Here is a 19537-nt window from a genome sequence, read left to right as displayed (position 1 = left end):
AAGTTGTATTCAATTGGAAATTGTTTTTTCTTCTTGAGGAAAAGAAACTTCATTTAAAAGTGAAACTATTTTAACATTCAATTTCAATAATAGTTTCTCCAGGAAGTATTGAGATAGCTTTAATTTATAAAACAACAGCTACAAAAAACAGACAATCCATTTTGCKCCTAGGCAAGACTTTTCTGGTTTCCATTTAACAGCATTTTCACATTACTAAAAGGGACAAGAACATTTATTGAGATATTTACATTCATGTTTTAAAACCCATGTTCATTGCCACAAGTAAATGAAACAACCCAGAGTACAGCTATTAYATTACAGAAAGAATATGGTATTAACCTTAATTTAAAAAGCCATCAATCATGCCTAGGTTGAGTGATTTTTCTTCTCTAAACTCACAGTATACAAAAGAGTCCCTCAAAACTTCAGCACTATATGAGGMAGAGATGCCCAGGCTCTTGAGATCACAATTCTCTAAAAATTCCACACACCCACACAGCTGGCCCCATGCTTCTTGCTCTTCAGCCTGGGTTGTGACTCATTTCTTCATAATCCCCCTTTCCCAAACTGCACAGGACTTTTTTAAGGAAGATGATTCAACTGAGACACTCACAGCCAGCTGCTGCTGACAAAGGGAATAATCCCAGTTCTATAAATGCCCTTATGGCTAAATCAGATATCTGAGCAGCCAAGAAGATCACTGACTATAAACAAACTTGTAGCTTCCTAAATATTACCTGTCCATGCAACAGGCTGCACTATGGACTTGGGGAGGTGGAGGAAGAAACCAGGCAGCTTTAGTAACTGCAGAGAACCACCACSTGGCCCACCCCTGCAAGTATTTTAGAGCTGGCCATACTTGTAGAGCTGCTGCTGTAGAAGTCTGTACCCAGTCAGGCCTCACTACTTACTATCCTATTCAATACTCCCAACACCTTCATTCGCAGCTAGTTTAGTAGCACTAGCCTAAAAATATTTTTTTTAAATTGTTGTAACTAAAAATTGATACTTTCCAGTAACAAAAACAAAGATGTGCAGAAGCAAGCTGTTCAGAGCCACAAAACACAACTGCAAAGCACGGTAACTCCATGGCATATTAAGGTTTCATTTTTAAAATTCCATTTCATGGTAGGCAAACCAGGAACCAAAAAACTTACACAATAGTGTCTCTTTTATCCTTTGTATGTAGTTCATATATCTGGAGAACCTTTTTGTTGACTAAAAATTGCGCTGCGATATTCTTCCACAATAGAATTGTTATAGAATTCTTATAGTTCTGTTTTCTAGATATGCCAGCTCAAAGAATTCTCATTAAACACTAACAGAAGCTGCTTTTCCTGAAGCCAGCCTAGCTCCCAAATCATGTTTTGSTCAACAGCACAAATACAACTGCAACATTCCAGAGCAAATATTTTCACTTCCATTAAAGCATCAATTGGCATAAATCCATCTTGTTCACACAGTCAAGTAATTCAGAAGCCATAAGCAACCAATGACAGCAAAACAAAAATCCATAAACACATCTAGATTCTTCCTGGTTTAAGTTTTGGACAAGTTACAATGGGATTTAATGCATTATATTTTGCAAACACATTTTCTCTTTATGGTTCAGAAGCACCAAGAGGGATGAGACAGAGCAGTATTTTGGGGGAGGCAAATGGTGGTTTTACTAAAGGACTGAAGTTCTCAAACTCCTATGCTTGTTGTGTAAGTCACTGCTCTCAGAGCAGACAGAGGGGTTTTTGCATTCCAGATCTCCCTAACACTGAGTATGACACACATGTGCTGTTATTCTTCAATTATACCTTCAGGGACATGTGGAGAAAAAAAGTAGTAGTAAAAAGTATTCCTTGTAGATTTTCAAGTGCACAGTATTTCATTATAAAATCCCCAAACACTTATTTCATACTTGGTTGATTGCTATCAGGAAGGCAACAAGGAATACTATATTTCCACATACATAGATGGTTAACACGATCTGTTTAAACAGACGACCCTGMAAGAAAAGGGAAAGAAAGGTCATTGAACAGGCTTTTGAAACATGGCTTAAACTAAGAATCATCCCAATTCATAGTAGTTAATTGTCAAATTGTGATTTACCTCTGCTTCTGCAGATGTGAGAGACTGCAGTATCTGTACTCTGTCCTCATCTATCACTTCAACTGTTCATGGGAAGAAAAACAGAAGTCATGTCTGCCCTTAGGAGGAAGGGGGAGCATCATTTTATACTGCAGAAGTCTCGATCCTGTCTTACAGAGCATCAARTCTGTAAAGGACTTGGAAGCCTCATTTCATAACCTGTTACTACCATAACAACACAAATGAAAAATTATTCTGTAGCTGACCTAAAGAAAGTAAATTCTGGACATTGAAGTAAAAAAACATTTTGTCTCTTGCTAGATTGAATAAACAAAACACTGGGTTTTGAGCTAACACCTTTTCCTTTTGTGTTTTAAGATAACTAGGTTTCATTAAAAAAGTATTTTTCATTAGCCAACATGAGAACAYTCATTGTCCAAACATTTCAGATTAATTTGTCTATTTCTAGGAACTAATTACTGCAGTTAAATTTAAATCCACATCTTTTATAATCAGTCCTTCCTTACATGCCACCTTATACAGCCTCTTAATTAATCACGCTTCTTCAATTCTGCAGCTGTCTCATCTCAGCCTTAGACTCAGGTCATTCACATGTGCAGTCACCTCTCACAGACCCCAGCCAGTGAAGCTAACAATTTCCAATGAAGTTACCACTCATCTTCACTATTGGAGGCACGATTTCACATTAATTTCCCTATTCAGTCAAAATTGCAAACATTCAACCTTGCTCCTGCAATAACAGCCATGCATAATAGCAATTTGTCAACAATAAAATGCAGATTAAATCTGCATGACTTTAMCTGGATTTAACATACCCATCTGGGATCAAAATTATGGCCAAAAATAAGAGGTTCTCGGAGAATACTTACACATTTTAGACTGCACATTTCAGTCCCCTATGAACTGTGGTTTGAGAAATGAGAAGCTACTATTTAAAATGGCACAAATGCACTTTTCTAGAACAGTTTTTTCTTGAAAACTGGTTTATTTCCATATTTATTTATATAGAGAAGATAGGACACTATTACTTGAGTTACTCCCTTTCAGCTTGTTCTTTAGAGGCTAAAGAACACCTCCTGAAATTCAACCCACATTGGTTTTATGCTCAACAAGCAAGAGGACAACGGGAGTTTTCCTGAGTTTGTACCTTTACGAACGAGACAGTAGCTGTGTATTTCCAGAAGAACATCAGTACCGACATGCCAAGCTACAAAGCCAATCATTGCATAGGTGTCCCATGGGTCTGGCAGGTCAAGTGCTGGCAGATCCATTCCCAAGAACATAGTCACCACTATTCAGTAAAAACAAGATTAAAAAAATCCAGTAAGAATATTGCGCCAGCGTGCTTAAAATATGCTCTGAATGCTTTTGTAAATAGATTTCCCATGAATTGCCTAAAACTGCTTGAGGAATGAGGGTAGAGTTAATGCTGCTGAAAGCTGTTGAGGTTTTCTGGGAGGGCATAGGGGACTGTTTGGGTGGGGTTGTTTTGGGCTTGTTTGGTAGTGTGAAGACCAAGACTGGAAAAATGGGGAAAAGGCCAAGATGGTTTTCAACCTGCTTAGTGCCCTACCACATTCCAGCCACACAACCACTAGTATTTGTGATTACCAACAAGACCAGTCAACACAATATTAGTGCTTAGGCTTCCTGTGGAAACTTGCATCCATTAATAGAATTTAATTTAGCTTCTGGGTCTATAAGTGAAATTCTCGCATTAAATGACCTTGAACTATGCTACTGTAAGAACACTATCCTCATATCTTCCAAGACAAAAAAAATTATGAAGATAATAATAGGTCCTCATTACAGAGGTATTTCAGATTTGTTGGTAATTCCTTTGGTTTTAAAGCCACTTTTTCTCTCTGAAGTTGTATCCAATGGCCACTTAAAACACATACAAAAGACAGCCAACAAGAAAAAGGATCTTCAGACATGCCTGGACTGGATGTCTCCACAGGTGCTTTAGATAAACAGCAGCCCAGACAAWGAACAAAGCTCCTTTAAATCAGTTAAATGGCAGTTACAACTATTACTTCTACTCACCAGCTAATATTCTAGCTGTTGTACCAGTACTCCAGTGAAACCAGTTAAACAATTGCCTCCTGCAAAACAGTGAAACACATTTTATTGATTACATATTTGGGGAAGAGGGCAGAAATCAAAGAACATTATTGTGCTCTTTCCAGTTGTAAAAACTTTCCATTGTAAAAAGAATTTTTAAAGAAACAGTCACATTTAATTGCTGAGGCTGTAACTTAATGAAATGTTAATGAGTTGGTTGTACCTTGGTGCATGACGAGATGGTCTGAAACCTGCCATAAGCRGTTGAAAGATTGTCAAAGCCATCACAGTACAGCCAAGATAGGGATGAAAACCTGCTTGCTAAACAGAGGACATTTTTCATAAATATAGTATCTATATAAACASAGATAAGACACAAAAAAGTTGAAAATTTTATTCATTCTTTTATTAGTAAGTTGCAATGGAGMAGCACTGGCAGAGGCAACAGGACACAACAAGCTGCCCTGCAGCCAGATGGAGATTGTTTGCCTTGGTAGCAGACACAGTGGTATGTCTGCCCAGGGTTTGTCCCACCTTTTTGCTGTATTAAGAAATTCTATCAACTGAAGGGGAGACTAATACAACTATAGAAATCATAGTCTGAGCTCTCCAGCCTCAATCCTGTGTCTTCAGGATAGGCCTATTTCATAACTCATCCCAGCACCGGTATTCTCTTACCCAAAAACATTTTTTCAATTCCCTTAATTCACACCCATGACCTTATTCTTCCACCTTGAATCCAGACACTCTGTAGACTTCCCAATTTTTGATGTCACCTTGCAGCAAACAGAACAGGTGACAGCAATTCGTATACAATCTCTATGTAGCTACTGCTCCAAACCAAGCTTATCACTGGATGCAGATACATCTAAGTTCACAAGAACACTTATTCCCAGCAGGTTTACCATGCTGATGTCAGCCATCACATCCTTACTCTCTTCCCAAATTCATATTCTATAAGGAAATAGTAAGACCGAAATAGGACATATAAATAAACTGTGAACATGGAATTTATTTGGGAGAGAGAGGAAGGAAGGAAAACACTGAAATTTTTCAGCTGTAGTTTAAATGAGACAATATTCTTCTTCTGTGCTGCTAGGATTTGACACCAGCCTACTTAAGAACATCTTTCACAGAAATTTGCTTAGAAATAGTCGTAACTTCTTAGTTGCCAATKGACTTCCTCATTCATTTGGTCCCACCTTTAACTTTGAGTTAACAAACAGTACAAAAAGTACACACTTACTTGGCTCCAACCTCCTCGGTATACAAAAGGCAACACAAAAGAAATGCTTGTAAGCATGACTGTGGTCAACATAAGCATACGATGCACCTAGAAAAGTAAAGCCTGCATTTAGAAACTCTACAGCGTTCTTAACACATAAATAAAAGACATTAAATAGACCTTATTGCCTATTTAYCTTACCTCTATTTACCTTACATTATTAAACAGACCAATACAGTTAGAAGATCCTTAGTGCCTGCTTTAAACTACTTTTACTAGTAAACTTCGGGTTTGCAATTGCTCCATTTCATAAGATTTAAGAAAGATGTTTAGTCACACCATGTTTAGTCTATTTCCTGGATCTAGCAGGTTTATAATTCTGCTTACAATAATGCTAGGAAATGCAGCTGGACATATGTAGAGATTTTGCCCACCTGAAACCACAACTCCTTTCCAAAAAGGAATGAATGAGACCAGACGGGTTTGAAGAATCGTGCAACAATAACACCAATACTAACTGTGGTAATCCAAGCAACAAACATTAGTGCTCCTGAAAATTGAAAACAAGCAAACAAAAAACCCAACAAGGTAAATTAGTAATTTAAGTGAATACATCTTCAATGATTATATAATAGTTTAGTCCATATGCATGTGGGTCAGAATGTACAAATGATTACWAACCTATCACCTGGTTCAGGCTACAGCTTTACAGCCTTTCTCTTGCTAGAGGACAGAAACATCCATGCAAAAGATAATCATACTTTGCCCACACATCACCACAGAGCAGCTCTGGATACTGCACATTTCATACATACTAATATACTTGGTACATAGTGGTGAGAGAAGCCATTCTAAACCAACTCAGCCATGAGAKGATGAAATATGCATTGCTACAATCTGTGTGACAAAGAATGCATGACAGCTCTCTCACAGACCTGCATAAAAGTCCAGTTAGTATGGAGAAAAAAYAAACATTAATTTCACTGTCTTCAGACTGCCAGCTGAGTGGTTTCTCATTTCAAATAGAACAAAACCAAAAATGCAACTAGAACAACCAACTTGAAATAGAGAGAAAGAGATAAACARGTCCTAATTATAAATTAAGGGAAAAGGCAAGTGAGGGCTCATTTTTCTGGGAAAAAGAATTTTACAACACTGTTCTTGAAATGAAAAATTATTAGCAACTTCACTCTGCCACAAGAGTWTCAGACCTTGCTAGACAACAGAACATACAACATAAATGCCAAAAAGACAAGACCAATCTGCAATAACTCTCCAGCCCTAGCAAGTCTAGARCTGGAAGACAAAACTAAAAACTGCAGCTTACCATGAGCCTTGATAAGTCGTGGGGACCGGGAACCTCCGATATCCTGAGGAAGACCTGTGACATTGTACAGTCCATCGGTGACCAGGGGCTGACGATGGTGTTTGTGTATTAGTCCACCTGAGCAGTGACATAAAGGGGTTTATTTACCACTAACAAAAGCCACTGCACTTGTAAGTGCGCCCACTCCTTATTCATGAATGCAAGCCCAGTTGTGACTGCAGAGCATAATCATACAAGCTAACACACAATCTGGTAAGAACCTGTCATCTAAGCTATCCTGCACACTTAATGTACAAAACCCAACTCACCCAGCTACAGAAAATGCCTTTCTCCACTACATGCACAAGACATGAAGAATAATTCCCTTTGATGCTAGTTGCCATTTAATAAAAGGATTTAGCCAGTTCTCAAAAAACTACTGGTTCCTATCATCAAGTGAGCACACAACACATAAATGAGCAAATTTGCAACAACTTCCACAAGCAAACCCATGATCCAGAGAAGCAGTAAAGGTGACTGAATTAAACACCTCTAACTTGGAAACCTTAGTTCAGACACCAATTCTCAGCTAAGCTATGTCTTACAGAAGGGTTACTAACTCATTTTAGCTGTTCAAAAAAAAMCAAACATATAAGTCAAGTTTACCTTCACTAGCTTCCCCATCTGCCAGAAAGATGTAATAACTGTTATCCAGATTAAATCTCCCTTTATAAGCAGGGAGATGAATACTCCTTCTGAAAGAACATTGAAGAACACCATCCGCAAGCCTCCATGACACATCTTCAAGGGCATTCTGTAAAACAGGAAGTATTTAATACCTAGTGTTTTCAGATTGGCAAAGTAATTGGCTTTAAAGTAACCCYGCAAAAGACAAGAATTTCATTGATGCAGAAGGAAAGAATATGAATGATCCAGGGAAGGGGGATACCTTCAAATTGGCAGGCAAGAGGTCTGTCAGTAAGCCAACACAGCAAAATACAGGTTGCTATTATCACCAAATTTTACAACTCATAACAATCTTTAACCCAGGATATATCAGTTGCAATTGCAGTTCTAGCAAAGGGACAGAGTAACAACAGGCACAAAGTTTCTAAAGAGAGCAAGCTCCCATCATGTGAATGTTTTTACAAGTTAAATTTAGACTTTCAAAGTTAACATTTACTAGGAAGTGTGAGCCCAGCCACTGTCTCCCTATGAATTATGGAATCCACCTTAGAATTTACACCTGCTGTGCAAAATAAAAGCACAAAGCAGCAGAATATCTTGCTTTAAAGCTACATATGTCAAAGCGTCTGGGTTGATTTCAAACAAACCTCTGAATCCAAGAGAGGATGACTTCGCTCCTTCAGACGGGCAGTGCTTACGTGAACACRGTGATCCTCATTAACACACAGATATGCATCATCACCACCCTGCAGAGTTGAAAAGAAAAATTTCTTTAGCCCAATAAAAACACTACTGGCAGTCTTCAAAAGGTCTTTGATTTAAGATAACAGCTTGATAACTACAAAAATATCTAAGGTGTTGCTGTCCATTATCCATCTATTAAAAACATCAGTATTATTACTGAGGAGCCACATTAAGTCAAAGAGATGACACATAGAAATACGCATTATGATTCACACTCCCYTCCCACAGTAACAACCACATTATCAGAAGTTTCTTTAATTATTTAAGATTTACTAAATTAACTAGACAAGAGAGAGATGGATGTTGAAGCTATTGAAAAATCCACTTCAATTACAAGATTTTTTTTCCTTGACWGCTGTTAAAGAAGTGTTGTTAAGAACTAAATGTTTCTGCACTAGGGATTTGGATATAAACAGCATCTCCTTTGTGCAACAAATAGCTTATGGATTATGCATTTGTCAGCAACATCATCCCTTCATTTTAACACGAAAGTTAGAAAGAAGTACGTTTAAACATTTTTTAAGACTGCATAGGAGTGACATTCAAGGATCAAATGCAAATTATTTTCAACTAACAACTTAGCTTGTCAGAGGTAAGATTTTTTTGGATGGGTAAATAAAAATTGATTTAACCAGGAATTTCAGTCAGACAGGCTGAATTCTGCTGTAACAGTTATTTATAGGAAAATTCTGCTGCAATTAGTCAGTCCTGAGCTATAAGAGACAATCCATCTATAAGAGACAACCTGTGTTTTAGCACTACGGGAGAGTCACATGCTGTGTGACATCTGACAGTATTTCTATTTTCCATATGCATTTTCATTCAAACTTCACTATCATCACAAAAGGAACTATGGAAAATAAAATAGAACACTCACCATCCACTGGTCATGGGACAATGCAAATGCTAAATATCCTTCACTTGGACCACTCATTTCAATAAAAACTGAACTCTCCTCTTGTTGGAAGGATAGAAAAAAACAGGAAGCACTTCCAGGATCACAGTTTGAAGGGTTCCTAATGCAGAACTTCATACTTCCACAACCTGATGCACTAAACTAGACAATTAGACAAACAAACAAATTGTGAGCAATGAAACTTTCCATTCTCTTCCTCCCTTTCTACCCATGGTAGAAAAAAAGCACACAAGGAACAACAATGTCATCTACATCTACACACCAATCTCTTAAACCACATCTACAATTATCCTAGGACTACTAAGTAAAACAATGGTGAACTCCAAGCTACATTTGAGTTAAACTTTCACTTTAAAGACATTACAATAGAATATCTTTGAAACTACAGCAAACACTTCAGAAAAAAAAAACAAACTTCCTTTGGTTTAATATTTGGAGAGGTAATATCAGCTGTAAKATGAAGAGGAAATTAAGGGGACTCCAGCTTTTAGTTTGCTTTTTAAGGTATAAACTCCACTGATAACATAYAAAGAAAATACACTGATAAGTTACAGTTATCCTATATCAAACAGCAATGCTGGCTCAATCCATTCAAACTCAATAATRAAAGTCAGTAACAGATGAATTCAGAGAAGAAAGCAACSATAGGCTCAGAAGCTAAATAGGAAGTGATTAGTAAAGACTAAGTAAGTCTTCTCTCATTTCTCATGACAAGTATGCATAATATTTTCTGACCATTGATTTCTAAATGTTCTGTTAATCTTCTGACCTGTGTGCAGCACAAGAACATTTAACCCCGAGAAGTTCAGGCAACTCAACTAAAACAGAAGAGTAGCTGTCCATGTTCTTAAGTCATATCAAATTTACTCACCCATCATCTCCCCTTTTCTGTTAATAGCCTGTATCAATGTAGTCTCRTTAAACTCCATTCATCACAAGAGAGCTTGATTTAGGTTTATCCTTACTTACTGGCTTTGATATGTAGGAAACTGGGTATGAAGTTGACATAGCCTCTGATATTGCAGGCAAAGATGGTGTTGGGGACAGTGCATCAGGCTGAGAAACAATGGGACCTGGAATCTTTACCCAGAAAATCCTGTATTTCTTCACAACTGTGGCTCTTAAAAAAAACACATAACACACACAGAGTCATTAGTGCATACATTTATAGGTGACTGCCACTTTAAAAAAGGAAAAATAAAAAAGGAAAAATAAATCTAGTGCAAAAAAGTTATTTGTAAAATCTTCATCTTTATGGAGAGCTCTATTATTTTATAAGTAGGATTAAAGTAGGAAAATATCTTAAATCTCAGTAGAAAAAAATAATTTGCAAACATAATACCACATGCAGAGGATATAAGAAACATTCATGCCTATAGCATAGAATAGAACTTCAGAAAAGAGCTGCATTGTTTTTATCCTGCAGTCTGCAAAAAGCTGGTAGTGTAACAGGAGTGTATACATATCATTTGATTAGATACAAGCAAAGAAAAAGATTCTTAACACTGTATATTGCAGGTATGAGAAGTTAACTAGAAAGACTAAAGGAACCCCTCTCCAAATCCCCTTATACTCTCCCTGAAAGAAAAAAGAAAATCACCTTCAAGCTTTCCCTAAAAAACAAATGTCCACATCATCGTAGACTCTGCAGCAAGTAAGGGATGTTGACTTTTCAGGCCATTGGTCCAATGACTTTTCAGTTGCTGGACAATATTTGACACAGACAATGGTACAGGTTTCCCTTGTTTGCATTTTAATAAATTAGAATTGGTACTAGGTTTACTTACAGAAACTGTACATGTTTTGGAGCATCTCCAGGAGCAATCCAATAAACTTTTATGTCTTTCTTTTTTGCTTTACTTGTGTGACTGACAGCTGAATTCTAGAAACAAACACATATCAAGAGTCACACACGGGATATGCATTTTGTTAGTTAACACATTCAGCAGAGGCTGCAACAAAATCCTAAAGAGGCACTGCACTGTTACACTGCATAGCCACAGGGCAACTGATTTTTCCCCAGTCAGTCATGATCAGCTCAGGTGAAGTGCAACACTGCAATTTAGGCATACTAACAAACTTCAAGGCTAAAAGGAATGACTTTCAACCCAAATGATTCCAGCAATGAGACAGAGGTCCCTGTAGCATTTATGCAGAAATTGTGAGGTTTTTTTAGTAAGATAATGCTCCACTTTTTGACAATAAGAGACAGTAAAATGACTTCTTTTAATATTAGGAATACACTACATTCATTGTGGACAAGGGAAAATTCTGTTACAAATGCTGCATCTTCCTGCAGAAGTCAATAGCCTTCTGTCAGTAGGAWAGTTTAAACACCTCATAAGGTCAGTTCAGAGCTGCAGTAAGTCAYGCCTCTATACTTCAAGTTGGACAAATTTTCCAAGAGGCTCACTGAACTCAAATAGGATTACATAGATTAGCTTTGTCCTATTCCTGCATAGTCTAGTACAAAGCCCTCAGTGCCCAATACTTCATTTTAAGGCACTGGACTATACCTTGGTACGACCACACGTCAGAAGCTGAGAACGTCTCCGGTCAGCTAACACAAAAGAACCTATTGCAGGCCTATCCAGGTGTTCTGCATCACGGGCTTGGATGAAAAATCCTTCAAAATCTGGTCCAGAGAGATGAACTGAAGCAAGAAGAAAAATAAAAGAAAGTTTAACTCTACTCCAGAGGAAGAAGGAAATATTTCTATGGCAATGACTACCAGATGCTCATTTCACAAGTACTGAATGATGGTTAATGGATTACCTAAACAAGATTCAATTGCTTAGATAAATCCAGCATAGAAAACTGAAGAAAGGCACACTATAATACAAAGAAATGGTAAATTAAACTCTTCGTTGGAACTGACACAATACCTTCTATGTGGTCCCCTGCTTTAAATTCAGTCCCATTCACTGTAATGGTGTGCTCAGGTGACAGTTGAGGAGAGCTACCATGACAGGGCACCATGCTAGTGCAGGCTTCTCTTACTTTTCCATTTGGATAGCCACCCACAGGTGCACAGAAGCAAACGAACATCCAAACAGCAACAGCAAAATCAGGCAGTTCCATCTGTATTAAAATAACATTTACAGGCACTTACTTACAAAAATATTTACATTACAAGTCACCACTCATCTTTAAAAATGAGTTGAATGGTAAAATACAAAACTGTGTTTAGAAAAAGCCTTCATGAGAAGATACCACTCCCAGCTGCTGAATAACTTCTGCTTCCAATAACTGGTAGACATTGCAGGAATGTTCAAATACTGTATTTCAGGACATCTATGGATTGTTGGTGGATACCTCCATCCACTGGGTGGATTATTTCCTTCCATGCATTTAGATTGCACTTGTAAAATGTCTTTTGCCTATCCCTCTCCTGTTCCCTCTCTCAAAAAAAAATCAMATTCCTTAAACACGGRACAGATGGATCTTAAAGTATGCTTCACAGTGTCTAGAAGTTGACAGTATTGAGGAACTACACAGCTAGTATTAGGCCCACTTTTATTAATCATAGCTTCAACTTTTACATCATTACAGACTGCCATTTCTTTCCACATCCCGTGTCTACTTCTTCACATATGACAAATAATTCCCCAGTAACAAGTTCTTCTTTCTGCAAGAAAACTGAAATTGCCAAATATCAGAAATCAATTTTATATATGCAAGAGTGAGAATTTGGTATGAAGATTTAGACAAAGAAATATGTACGTTTGTTGCAGACAAGCACTAGACTCCTTCTTTGAACTTTTCCTTTTGGATATTGGACCTCCAGACAACTAGTCAAACAATGGGTTACTTGTCACACTCTTGTCAAGGGAATAGTATGCAYGAAAGACATGGGGTAGTAGGACCACAGATCCTCAAAGTTATATGAACTCCTAATCTCAGCTTTCACCATACAGTGTTTTGCTCCACCACAATACTGTTTCTATAAAAGCAGTGATAATTGTTTTGCTACTCAGTAGCATGCAGGGCTTACAGCTGTACTGTGGTTTACAGAATACTTCAACCCACAAAAGAAAGTGTCTCCATATCCAAAAGGCCAGGAAACAGAGATAAACCTTTCAATCCTTAGGTACAAGAAATGAGTTATGAGCTCTAGTGGAACACAGACCAGGCAAGCAGGTCTGTCTTCTGGAAGGGCCATGCCCATTTTGCAGCAGGAGATAAGAAGTATCAGGTTATGAAGTTCCCTGACAGCACGGATGGACAGGAAGATAAGAAACACACWGTCATTTCAGACTGAACTCTTGACACCTAAAAAGCAGTCAAATGCAGAGAAAGGCAAATCATTAGTCTTACACAATAGGAGTCATCAACAGGAACTCCTCCAAAGTTCTCATATATTCAGTGCCAAAAATCCACAATTTCCAAGGCAATGCTATATGTGCACTTCAACATAAGGGCTCCTCAGCAACCTTACATCAATCAAGAGAAGAAAATCAGAGGCAAGAAAGTGTTGAATATTTAGGTTTCAGGAACTAGAAAATAAAAACCCAACACTCAGTTCCTCTCAAATATTCAAGATAACATTATGACCATATCTTCAACTTCTAGTTGTTAAAATATTTCCTTCTAGTTCCAATGCTTCTCCAAACTGTCAAAAGTTTACATCAATGTGATTTTATTCATAACTTAAAGAAGCCTATAGAAAGCTAAAAACTAAGGTTCAGTACAATTATATGTAACAGAGAAATCTTCAAAACAAGAAGAGATAAGRCTGCATAYTGCAGAGRCAAGAAAAAAAATAGGRTAGTATTCCGCTTTAAGTAGCAAAGGATGTGGTAGGGACTGAAATGAAACAAGAAATATTCTTTATCAGATTCAACCAACTCAAAAGCTAGCAGAAGAAAAAGATTAAGTAGAGATTAATATAATTTTCAAAAAAGACCAAAAATATTTGGATTAACAGACATTTGAAAAATATTTGGATTAACAGAGAGCAGCAAGTTACTCCTTCCTGTGTTGAAAACAACTCCTACAGACCCTGCAGGTATCAACATCTAAGAGGGCCCTGGTAGTCTAATAGCTCATAAGCACAATGCTTACACTCCAATACAGGATCTTTTCACACAAATTATCTTCTATCAGCTGTTTATCAGAAGTTAGTCTTCTATTAACTGTTTAACATAAGCTGCATACTGTGAAATTAAAACCTCATTTCAGAGGTGAACAAGAGATAAGACAACAGGCAAGGCAAACATATTGTTAATTCAAARGCACAAAAACTACCACAGRCATTTTCTCCYGAGCACYATCAGACAAGAGGGTAAGCAAAAAAGGAGAGAGCCACCTGAAAGGGAATAAGCTGTATTAATATAAAGGGTTTATGACCCATTCCTTTAGAAATATACCTCAGCAAAGAGAAAGCAGTCTTGCTGTCCAAGAGTCACCTTCCCTCCGAGTTTAAAAAAAAAATTTTAAAAAAAAATTTAAAAAAAAAATAATAAAAAAAAAGCTTGGATTGACTTCTACTGCTTAGTTAAAAGTGGTCATATCACACCAGCTGGATTGAGCAAGGACAAAAAAATTTTAGTGTTGACATTCATAATAATTCATTACTTGTAAAACACATTCACACCCCATGCACACAAAACAACAAAACATACACACCTCAGCATCTCGTTCTTTCTACAAAAGAGAATTTCAAGGGCTTGTGTGTTTCAAAATTACTTTTTATAACAATTTGAGTGAAGGTACTTACCTTACAGCCAGTCCTTCTGTTACAGTGACAAAGTCTGAGTAAAACTGCCATTGGCTCTCTACTTGTAGTAAACTTATATTACTTTGTAATCTCTTCTATTTAGCTTGCATCTAACAGCATTAACCTTCACCGCATCCGGGAAGCATATCTGGAAAAAAAGAAACAATACATACAGAAAAAAACTAAGGTTTGTAAGAGCGTCTTTACTTCAGGCACGTATTTCATACGACTTCCCTACACTTCAGCTGAAATGCATGAAGCAGTAATGAAACACTGACTCTGCAGCTTCCTTTGCTTTGTCACACATTTACTTCCCCAGACCTTAAAGAGTTTGATACTAAGTAATTATTTAATTATCTCCAGGTGCAGTTACGGGAGAAGAGAACCTACAACCAATTTCTGATACCTTCTTCCTCCAAGTATCAGTTGACACAAATTTGCAGCATTATTTTACAGCTCATTATGCATTTATTCCCTATCAAAGAGGCACTTTATTTTAAAACAAGAAGAAACAATCTTAAAAATATGGAAACTTCATCTTTTTTTCCATATATCTCACTAAGAATGAACAGGATGCAAGGATTTTGCCCTGTTCAATTCTTTACTTTAATTATTTTACTTGAGCAGCTGCTCTGCACATTATCTTTAAGGCTCTAATCTTGCAAACTTTTATTTATATGAAGAACATAAAGTCAGAGACTGACCTAAAAAGCCATAGTGTGTTACCCCAACAAGTAAATTCAACTACAGCATGAGCACATTTATTATCAGTTATCATAGAGCCATCTCCTATGCACATTAATGAAAAAAACAAAATAAAAAACTAATAGTCACATAACAAGAAGCAAACAAGATGCCAGAGGAATATGGTTGGTATGGCTCCCAGCTAAAATAAGCCATAGCTTACTTTTACTCATTAAGGCACACAGGTTTAGTTTTCTCTAAAGCAATTCAAAAATATTGCATGACAGGCAGCAGCTACAAGGTACTTTAAAAATGCCACCAGATATTACTTTGCTTCATACCTGCTATAGATGTTCTATTAATCAAATACACTTTCCAAAAAGCTTGTAGCATCCACACTATGAGAACTCACTTGCGTCAGTTTAACCAAAGCAGTGTGGGGCCACAGCAGCTCCTCAGCCTCGCACGCCCTCGCTCCAGGAGCCGCACTCTCCTCTCCAGCACCGCTGCCGAGGAAAAAGGCGGGAGGGGGGGAAAGGTGCGGCTGGGCCAGTCCGCCCCTTGCTCTACTAAAGCCTGCCCCGAGGCAGCGGCGCTTTTCTGGCTGCGGGGGCGGCCCGCATGCGGTGCTGAGGGGCGCGGGAGGGCCGGGGCGGGGCGGGGCGCGGAGCCGCGCCCGGGGAGCCGCCAATCGGCGCGCTGCGAACGCTCCGTGTGCCCGCCCGGAGAGCCGGGGCCCCGCGGGAACGGGTTAGGGCACGGAATTTCTCTGCAGCCTCCCGGGGTGCTGCTCGCCGGGAGCCCCCAGAACCGGGGCCCCGGGGAAAGGGGTTAGGGCACGGATTTCTCTGCAGCCTCCCAAGGTTGGAGGTCTGCATGGCCGTCCTGGTTTTACAACTAGTTTTACTGAGAGATTGTCCTTGTCAAAGCTTGCAGAGCTCATTCGCGATGCTATTCGTGTGCCGAAAGGTGGTCACATATACAGGCTTGCAAAATCAGGCCTTTCTTATCAAGAAAGCAAATAAGTACTGGCTGTAACTGGGGCTTTGTTGGCAGAAACTGCAATTGCTTACACAGRCTTCTCTGACTTTAAAATTCAAGTTCTCAATTGCTGATGAAGTGGCACAAAAATACAATTATTGCATCTTCTTTGTAAAGTGTATTGCAACCGTTGTTAGTGTGTTCATAACAATTCTGTATTTCTTGCAAAGCAGAAGTGTCTGGCTTAACCAAATGAAATAGAGACATAAGAGTGCCGGGGTGTGGGTTTGAATCTTTGTGCAAGCCTGAAGAGATACAGAGCTGTGTAACCTACTACTGACCTGTCTCAGAGGATGAGGATGTCAAGTAGCAAATGCATAACACATTACCTAACATGAAAAGAAGCTGATGAGTCTTCTTGCATAGTATATTATAGGGACTTTAGGAAGTAAGGGAAAGCTTATAATTTTGAAAGCAGTGGCAATGAAGGAGACTTCATTCCAAGTGTATAGAAAAGAATCTCTTTTGTTTAAGAACCGAGGAAATAATTAAGTAAAATATATATCATTTTGGAAATTAACTTTTGTGCAGTCCAACTTCTATACTGATAACTATTCTATTTTTTAAGCCCAAAGCTCTAYGGAAAACAATAAGCCATACAAGCTYGATCTGAARAGAAGCTGTGTTACTATGTRGTTCCTTGTAATCAACTTTCCTCTTAGTTATTAACCTAACTATTCAGCAAAACTGTGGTCTTTTTGAAGGTCAGACCTTGCACAAGTTTCATATACATGTGCATTGGGCTCTGTTACTGGCAAGGTTATGGCCATAAAACATCACTTGAGTTCAAATCAAGTGATGTGCAAAGAGGCTGAATCCCTATCTGATTGTTTTGATGATGGATAACTTGGATCAAATAATTTTTTTGTTACTAGTGTTATCTATTTTGAAATACTGACATGCTTGAAAAAGTGCATTTGGATTTGGCCAAATACATGCTGGATACTGGGCTTTCTCTGAAAGTGGCTGTTCTGGCACCAATATTTACTTACCTCTCTCTTGCATATCCCACACATGCGAGACTATGCGTTTCAAGATTTTTTAAGTTTTCAGCATTTAGGGAAACAATAACAGTATTTTTATCTTAGATGGGAAGAATTCTTCCTGCCAAATCAATTTGCACATGATGGGGTTTCTTCCTCCCAAAGACAGGAGAATGTTGAGTTATTGAAACAATTCTGACCATGAGAAGTCATCATGATGATAAAGTCACAATGTAGRATGAGATGTTGTTCTCCCTAATTAATAATTTCTTTTCCCTTGAGCTTTGGCAGTGTTTCATACTTACCTTTTTTACTAACTAACTGTTAATTTGCAAACTAGGTTAACGTATTCCTCTTATGTTTAGAAATTTCCTTCTACAGTATGCATTCTTGGTTCTTATTTCTCTTTACTAACAAATAATTAATTAATAATTTTTAATTTCTTTTTTATGTCACACATAAAGTTTAAATTCGCAATCGTATTTATACAAAAGTACTTGTTTATCTAGAAGTAAAACGACTTTCAGTTTTCAGTCAATGACTGTAACAAGCCACCTGGTGGCAGTAGCCACTCGAAGTTTGGCAGTCGACTGCACGGGAATTAACTTAATTTTTGCACGTCTATTCTGACACAATAGCTGAAGTACCAGCACCATAGCTTTCTACCAAAACATGTATCCACTTTGACTTAAATAGATTATTTTTTTAAAAATTACTGCCTTGTTTATCTGAAACGAAATAATTAAGACTGGTTCTCTAATGTTGAGACAGATCTGTATAGGTGTTATGATAAAATGACACACAACCTGTCACTTTTTTGAGAGTCTCCACTTAATGTAGTGCACAACACAATTAAATGAATGGATACAGGGCTTCAGTAAAATTATTTCACCCAGTTCAAGTGATGTGGGTCAGTGCTTTATCTGAGGCATACTATTTGAATATTTTATTTAATGAAAGTACTGCATTATTAACCTCATTGAGTTTTCTACATTTTCTGACCATTGCTATCTTTTTTTTTTAATTATTAATTTTATTATATCTGCAAGATGTGATAAGTTTCTATTCTGCTTTACAGGGAGCAAAGAGCTTGCTGGCAAAGGCATTGACCTTTAAGTGCTTCAGTTTAAGGCACTTTAGACCTGATTACAGAATTCATAATGTGAAGCTAAGGTTAAGTGAAATCTTGTAGAGAGCTTTCACACACTTATCAGCTTCTTTGCCAGCCAATCTCAATTCCCCCTTTGCCCMCAGCTTTTTTCCTCTGCTCTTTCACTTGCATCAGGAACTAATTTTCCTACCCTTTTTCATCTCATCTYAGATATCCTTTCACAGACAACCCATTTYTATTTCTTTCACCTTTWCTCAGCAGCTCCTGATTTGACTCCTTCATGGCTTCTAAATGCATTATTTGTTCAGATCCAGAGTGTCTGTGGGTTTTGCAGTTTCTCTGAGTTAAAGCACAAGCAATCCTGCTGGAGGGACGATGCGCAGCACTGTGAGTTGTAGAAATGTTCTTGTTAGTACATGGCCAGTGGCCCTGAGGGAGAATCATGTGGTCACGTTTGAGTATGCTCCATGGGAATGGCTGCAGGGATTTTAGATCTTACTTTAGCAAGTCTCACCTAAATGTCTGCGGAGACTTTCAAAAGCCAATAAACTGGTCAGACAATGACAGAGCTGGTAAAAGGCATATCCAGCATAGGAGAGTTGTGAGAAGAATAAGGGAGAGAAGTTTGTTCTGTACCTGTTTTCAAGTCCTGTAAGCAGCAATCCTGGACTGATAAGCACAGAGGAATGAATATCAAGCAAGGTGTAAAGTGACCCCATCCAGAGATGTTATGGAAAGCTGCCTCCTGCACTGTCAGGTTAGTACATAGTTACTTTGGAAGCTAATCCAAGGATGTTCCAAATTTTCTCAGAAGCAAAATATCAAAGCTGCTCTATTGCATAAGACATTAATTCCTCCAGTGGAAATGGAGAGCCAGTGCTTTGTGCAGAGGTAGGATACTCAAAAAAACTGGGCAGCAGCAGCAGTTTGCCCCAAAGTACAGGACTGATTCCTAGG

General features: G+C 38.0%; 1 protein-coding gene across 3 annotated transcripts; it reads right to left on the bottom strand.

The window, feature by feature from the left end:
• Window positions 1-106: 106 nt before the first annotated feature.
• Window positions 107-18903, bottom strand: FRRS1 (ferric chelate reductase 1). Of its 3 annotated transcripts, none has more exons than XM_057373278.1 (17): window positions 18829-18903; window positions 14762-14909; window positions 11928-12123; window positions 11559-11695; window positions 10830-10924; window positions 10012-10162; window positions 9004-9183; window positions 8030-8128; window positions 7362-7509; window positions 6717-6833; window positions 5824-5939; window positions 5411-5497; window positions 4388-4485; window positions 4147-4205; window positions 3248-3391; window positions 2101-2162; window positions 107-1996 (listed from the first exon to the last, which is right to left on the bottom strand). In XM_057373278.1, the coding sequence occupies exons 2-17, from the start codon at window positions 14810-14812 to the stop codon at window positions 1904-1906; spliced, it is 1833 nt and encodes a 610-aa protein (XP_057229261.1). In that variant the 5' UTR covers window positions 14813-14909; window positions 18829-18903; the 3' UTR covers window positions 107-1903. The 3 variants fall into 3 exon arrangements, with proteins under 3 accessions (XP_057229261.1, XP_057229251.1, XP_057229268.1); XM_057373268.1 differs by lacking the exon at window positions 18829-18903 and adding an exon at window positions 15858-16083; XM_057373285.1 differs by lacking the exon at window positions 18829-18903 and adding an exon at window positions 13360-13475 and having other exon boundaries at window positions 14762-14782.
• Window positions 18904-19537: the final 634 nt, after the last annotated feature.

The sequence above is a fragment of the Malurus melanocephalus genome, unplaced genomic scaffold (genome assembly GCF_030028575.1).
Source record: "Malurus melanocephalus ecotype Western Australia unplaced genomic scaffold, MMel_1.1 scaffold_8, whole genome shotgun sequence".
Classification (NCBI taxonomy): Eukaryota; Metazoa; Chordata; class Aves; order Passeriformes; family Maluridae; genus Malurus; species Malurus melanocephalus.
The sequence above is the reverse complement of the archived record's forward strand: the minus strand, read 5'-3'. Positions and strand labels throughout refer to the sequence as shown.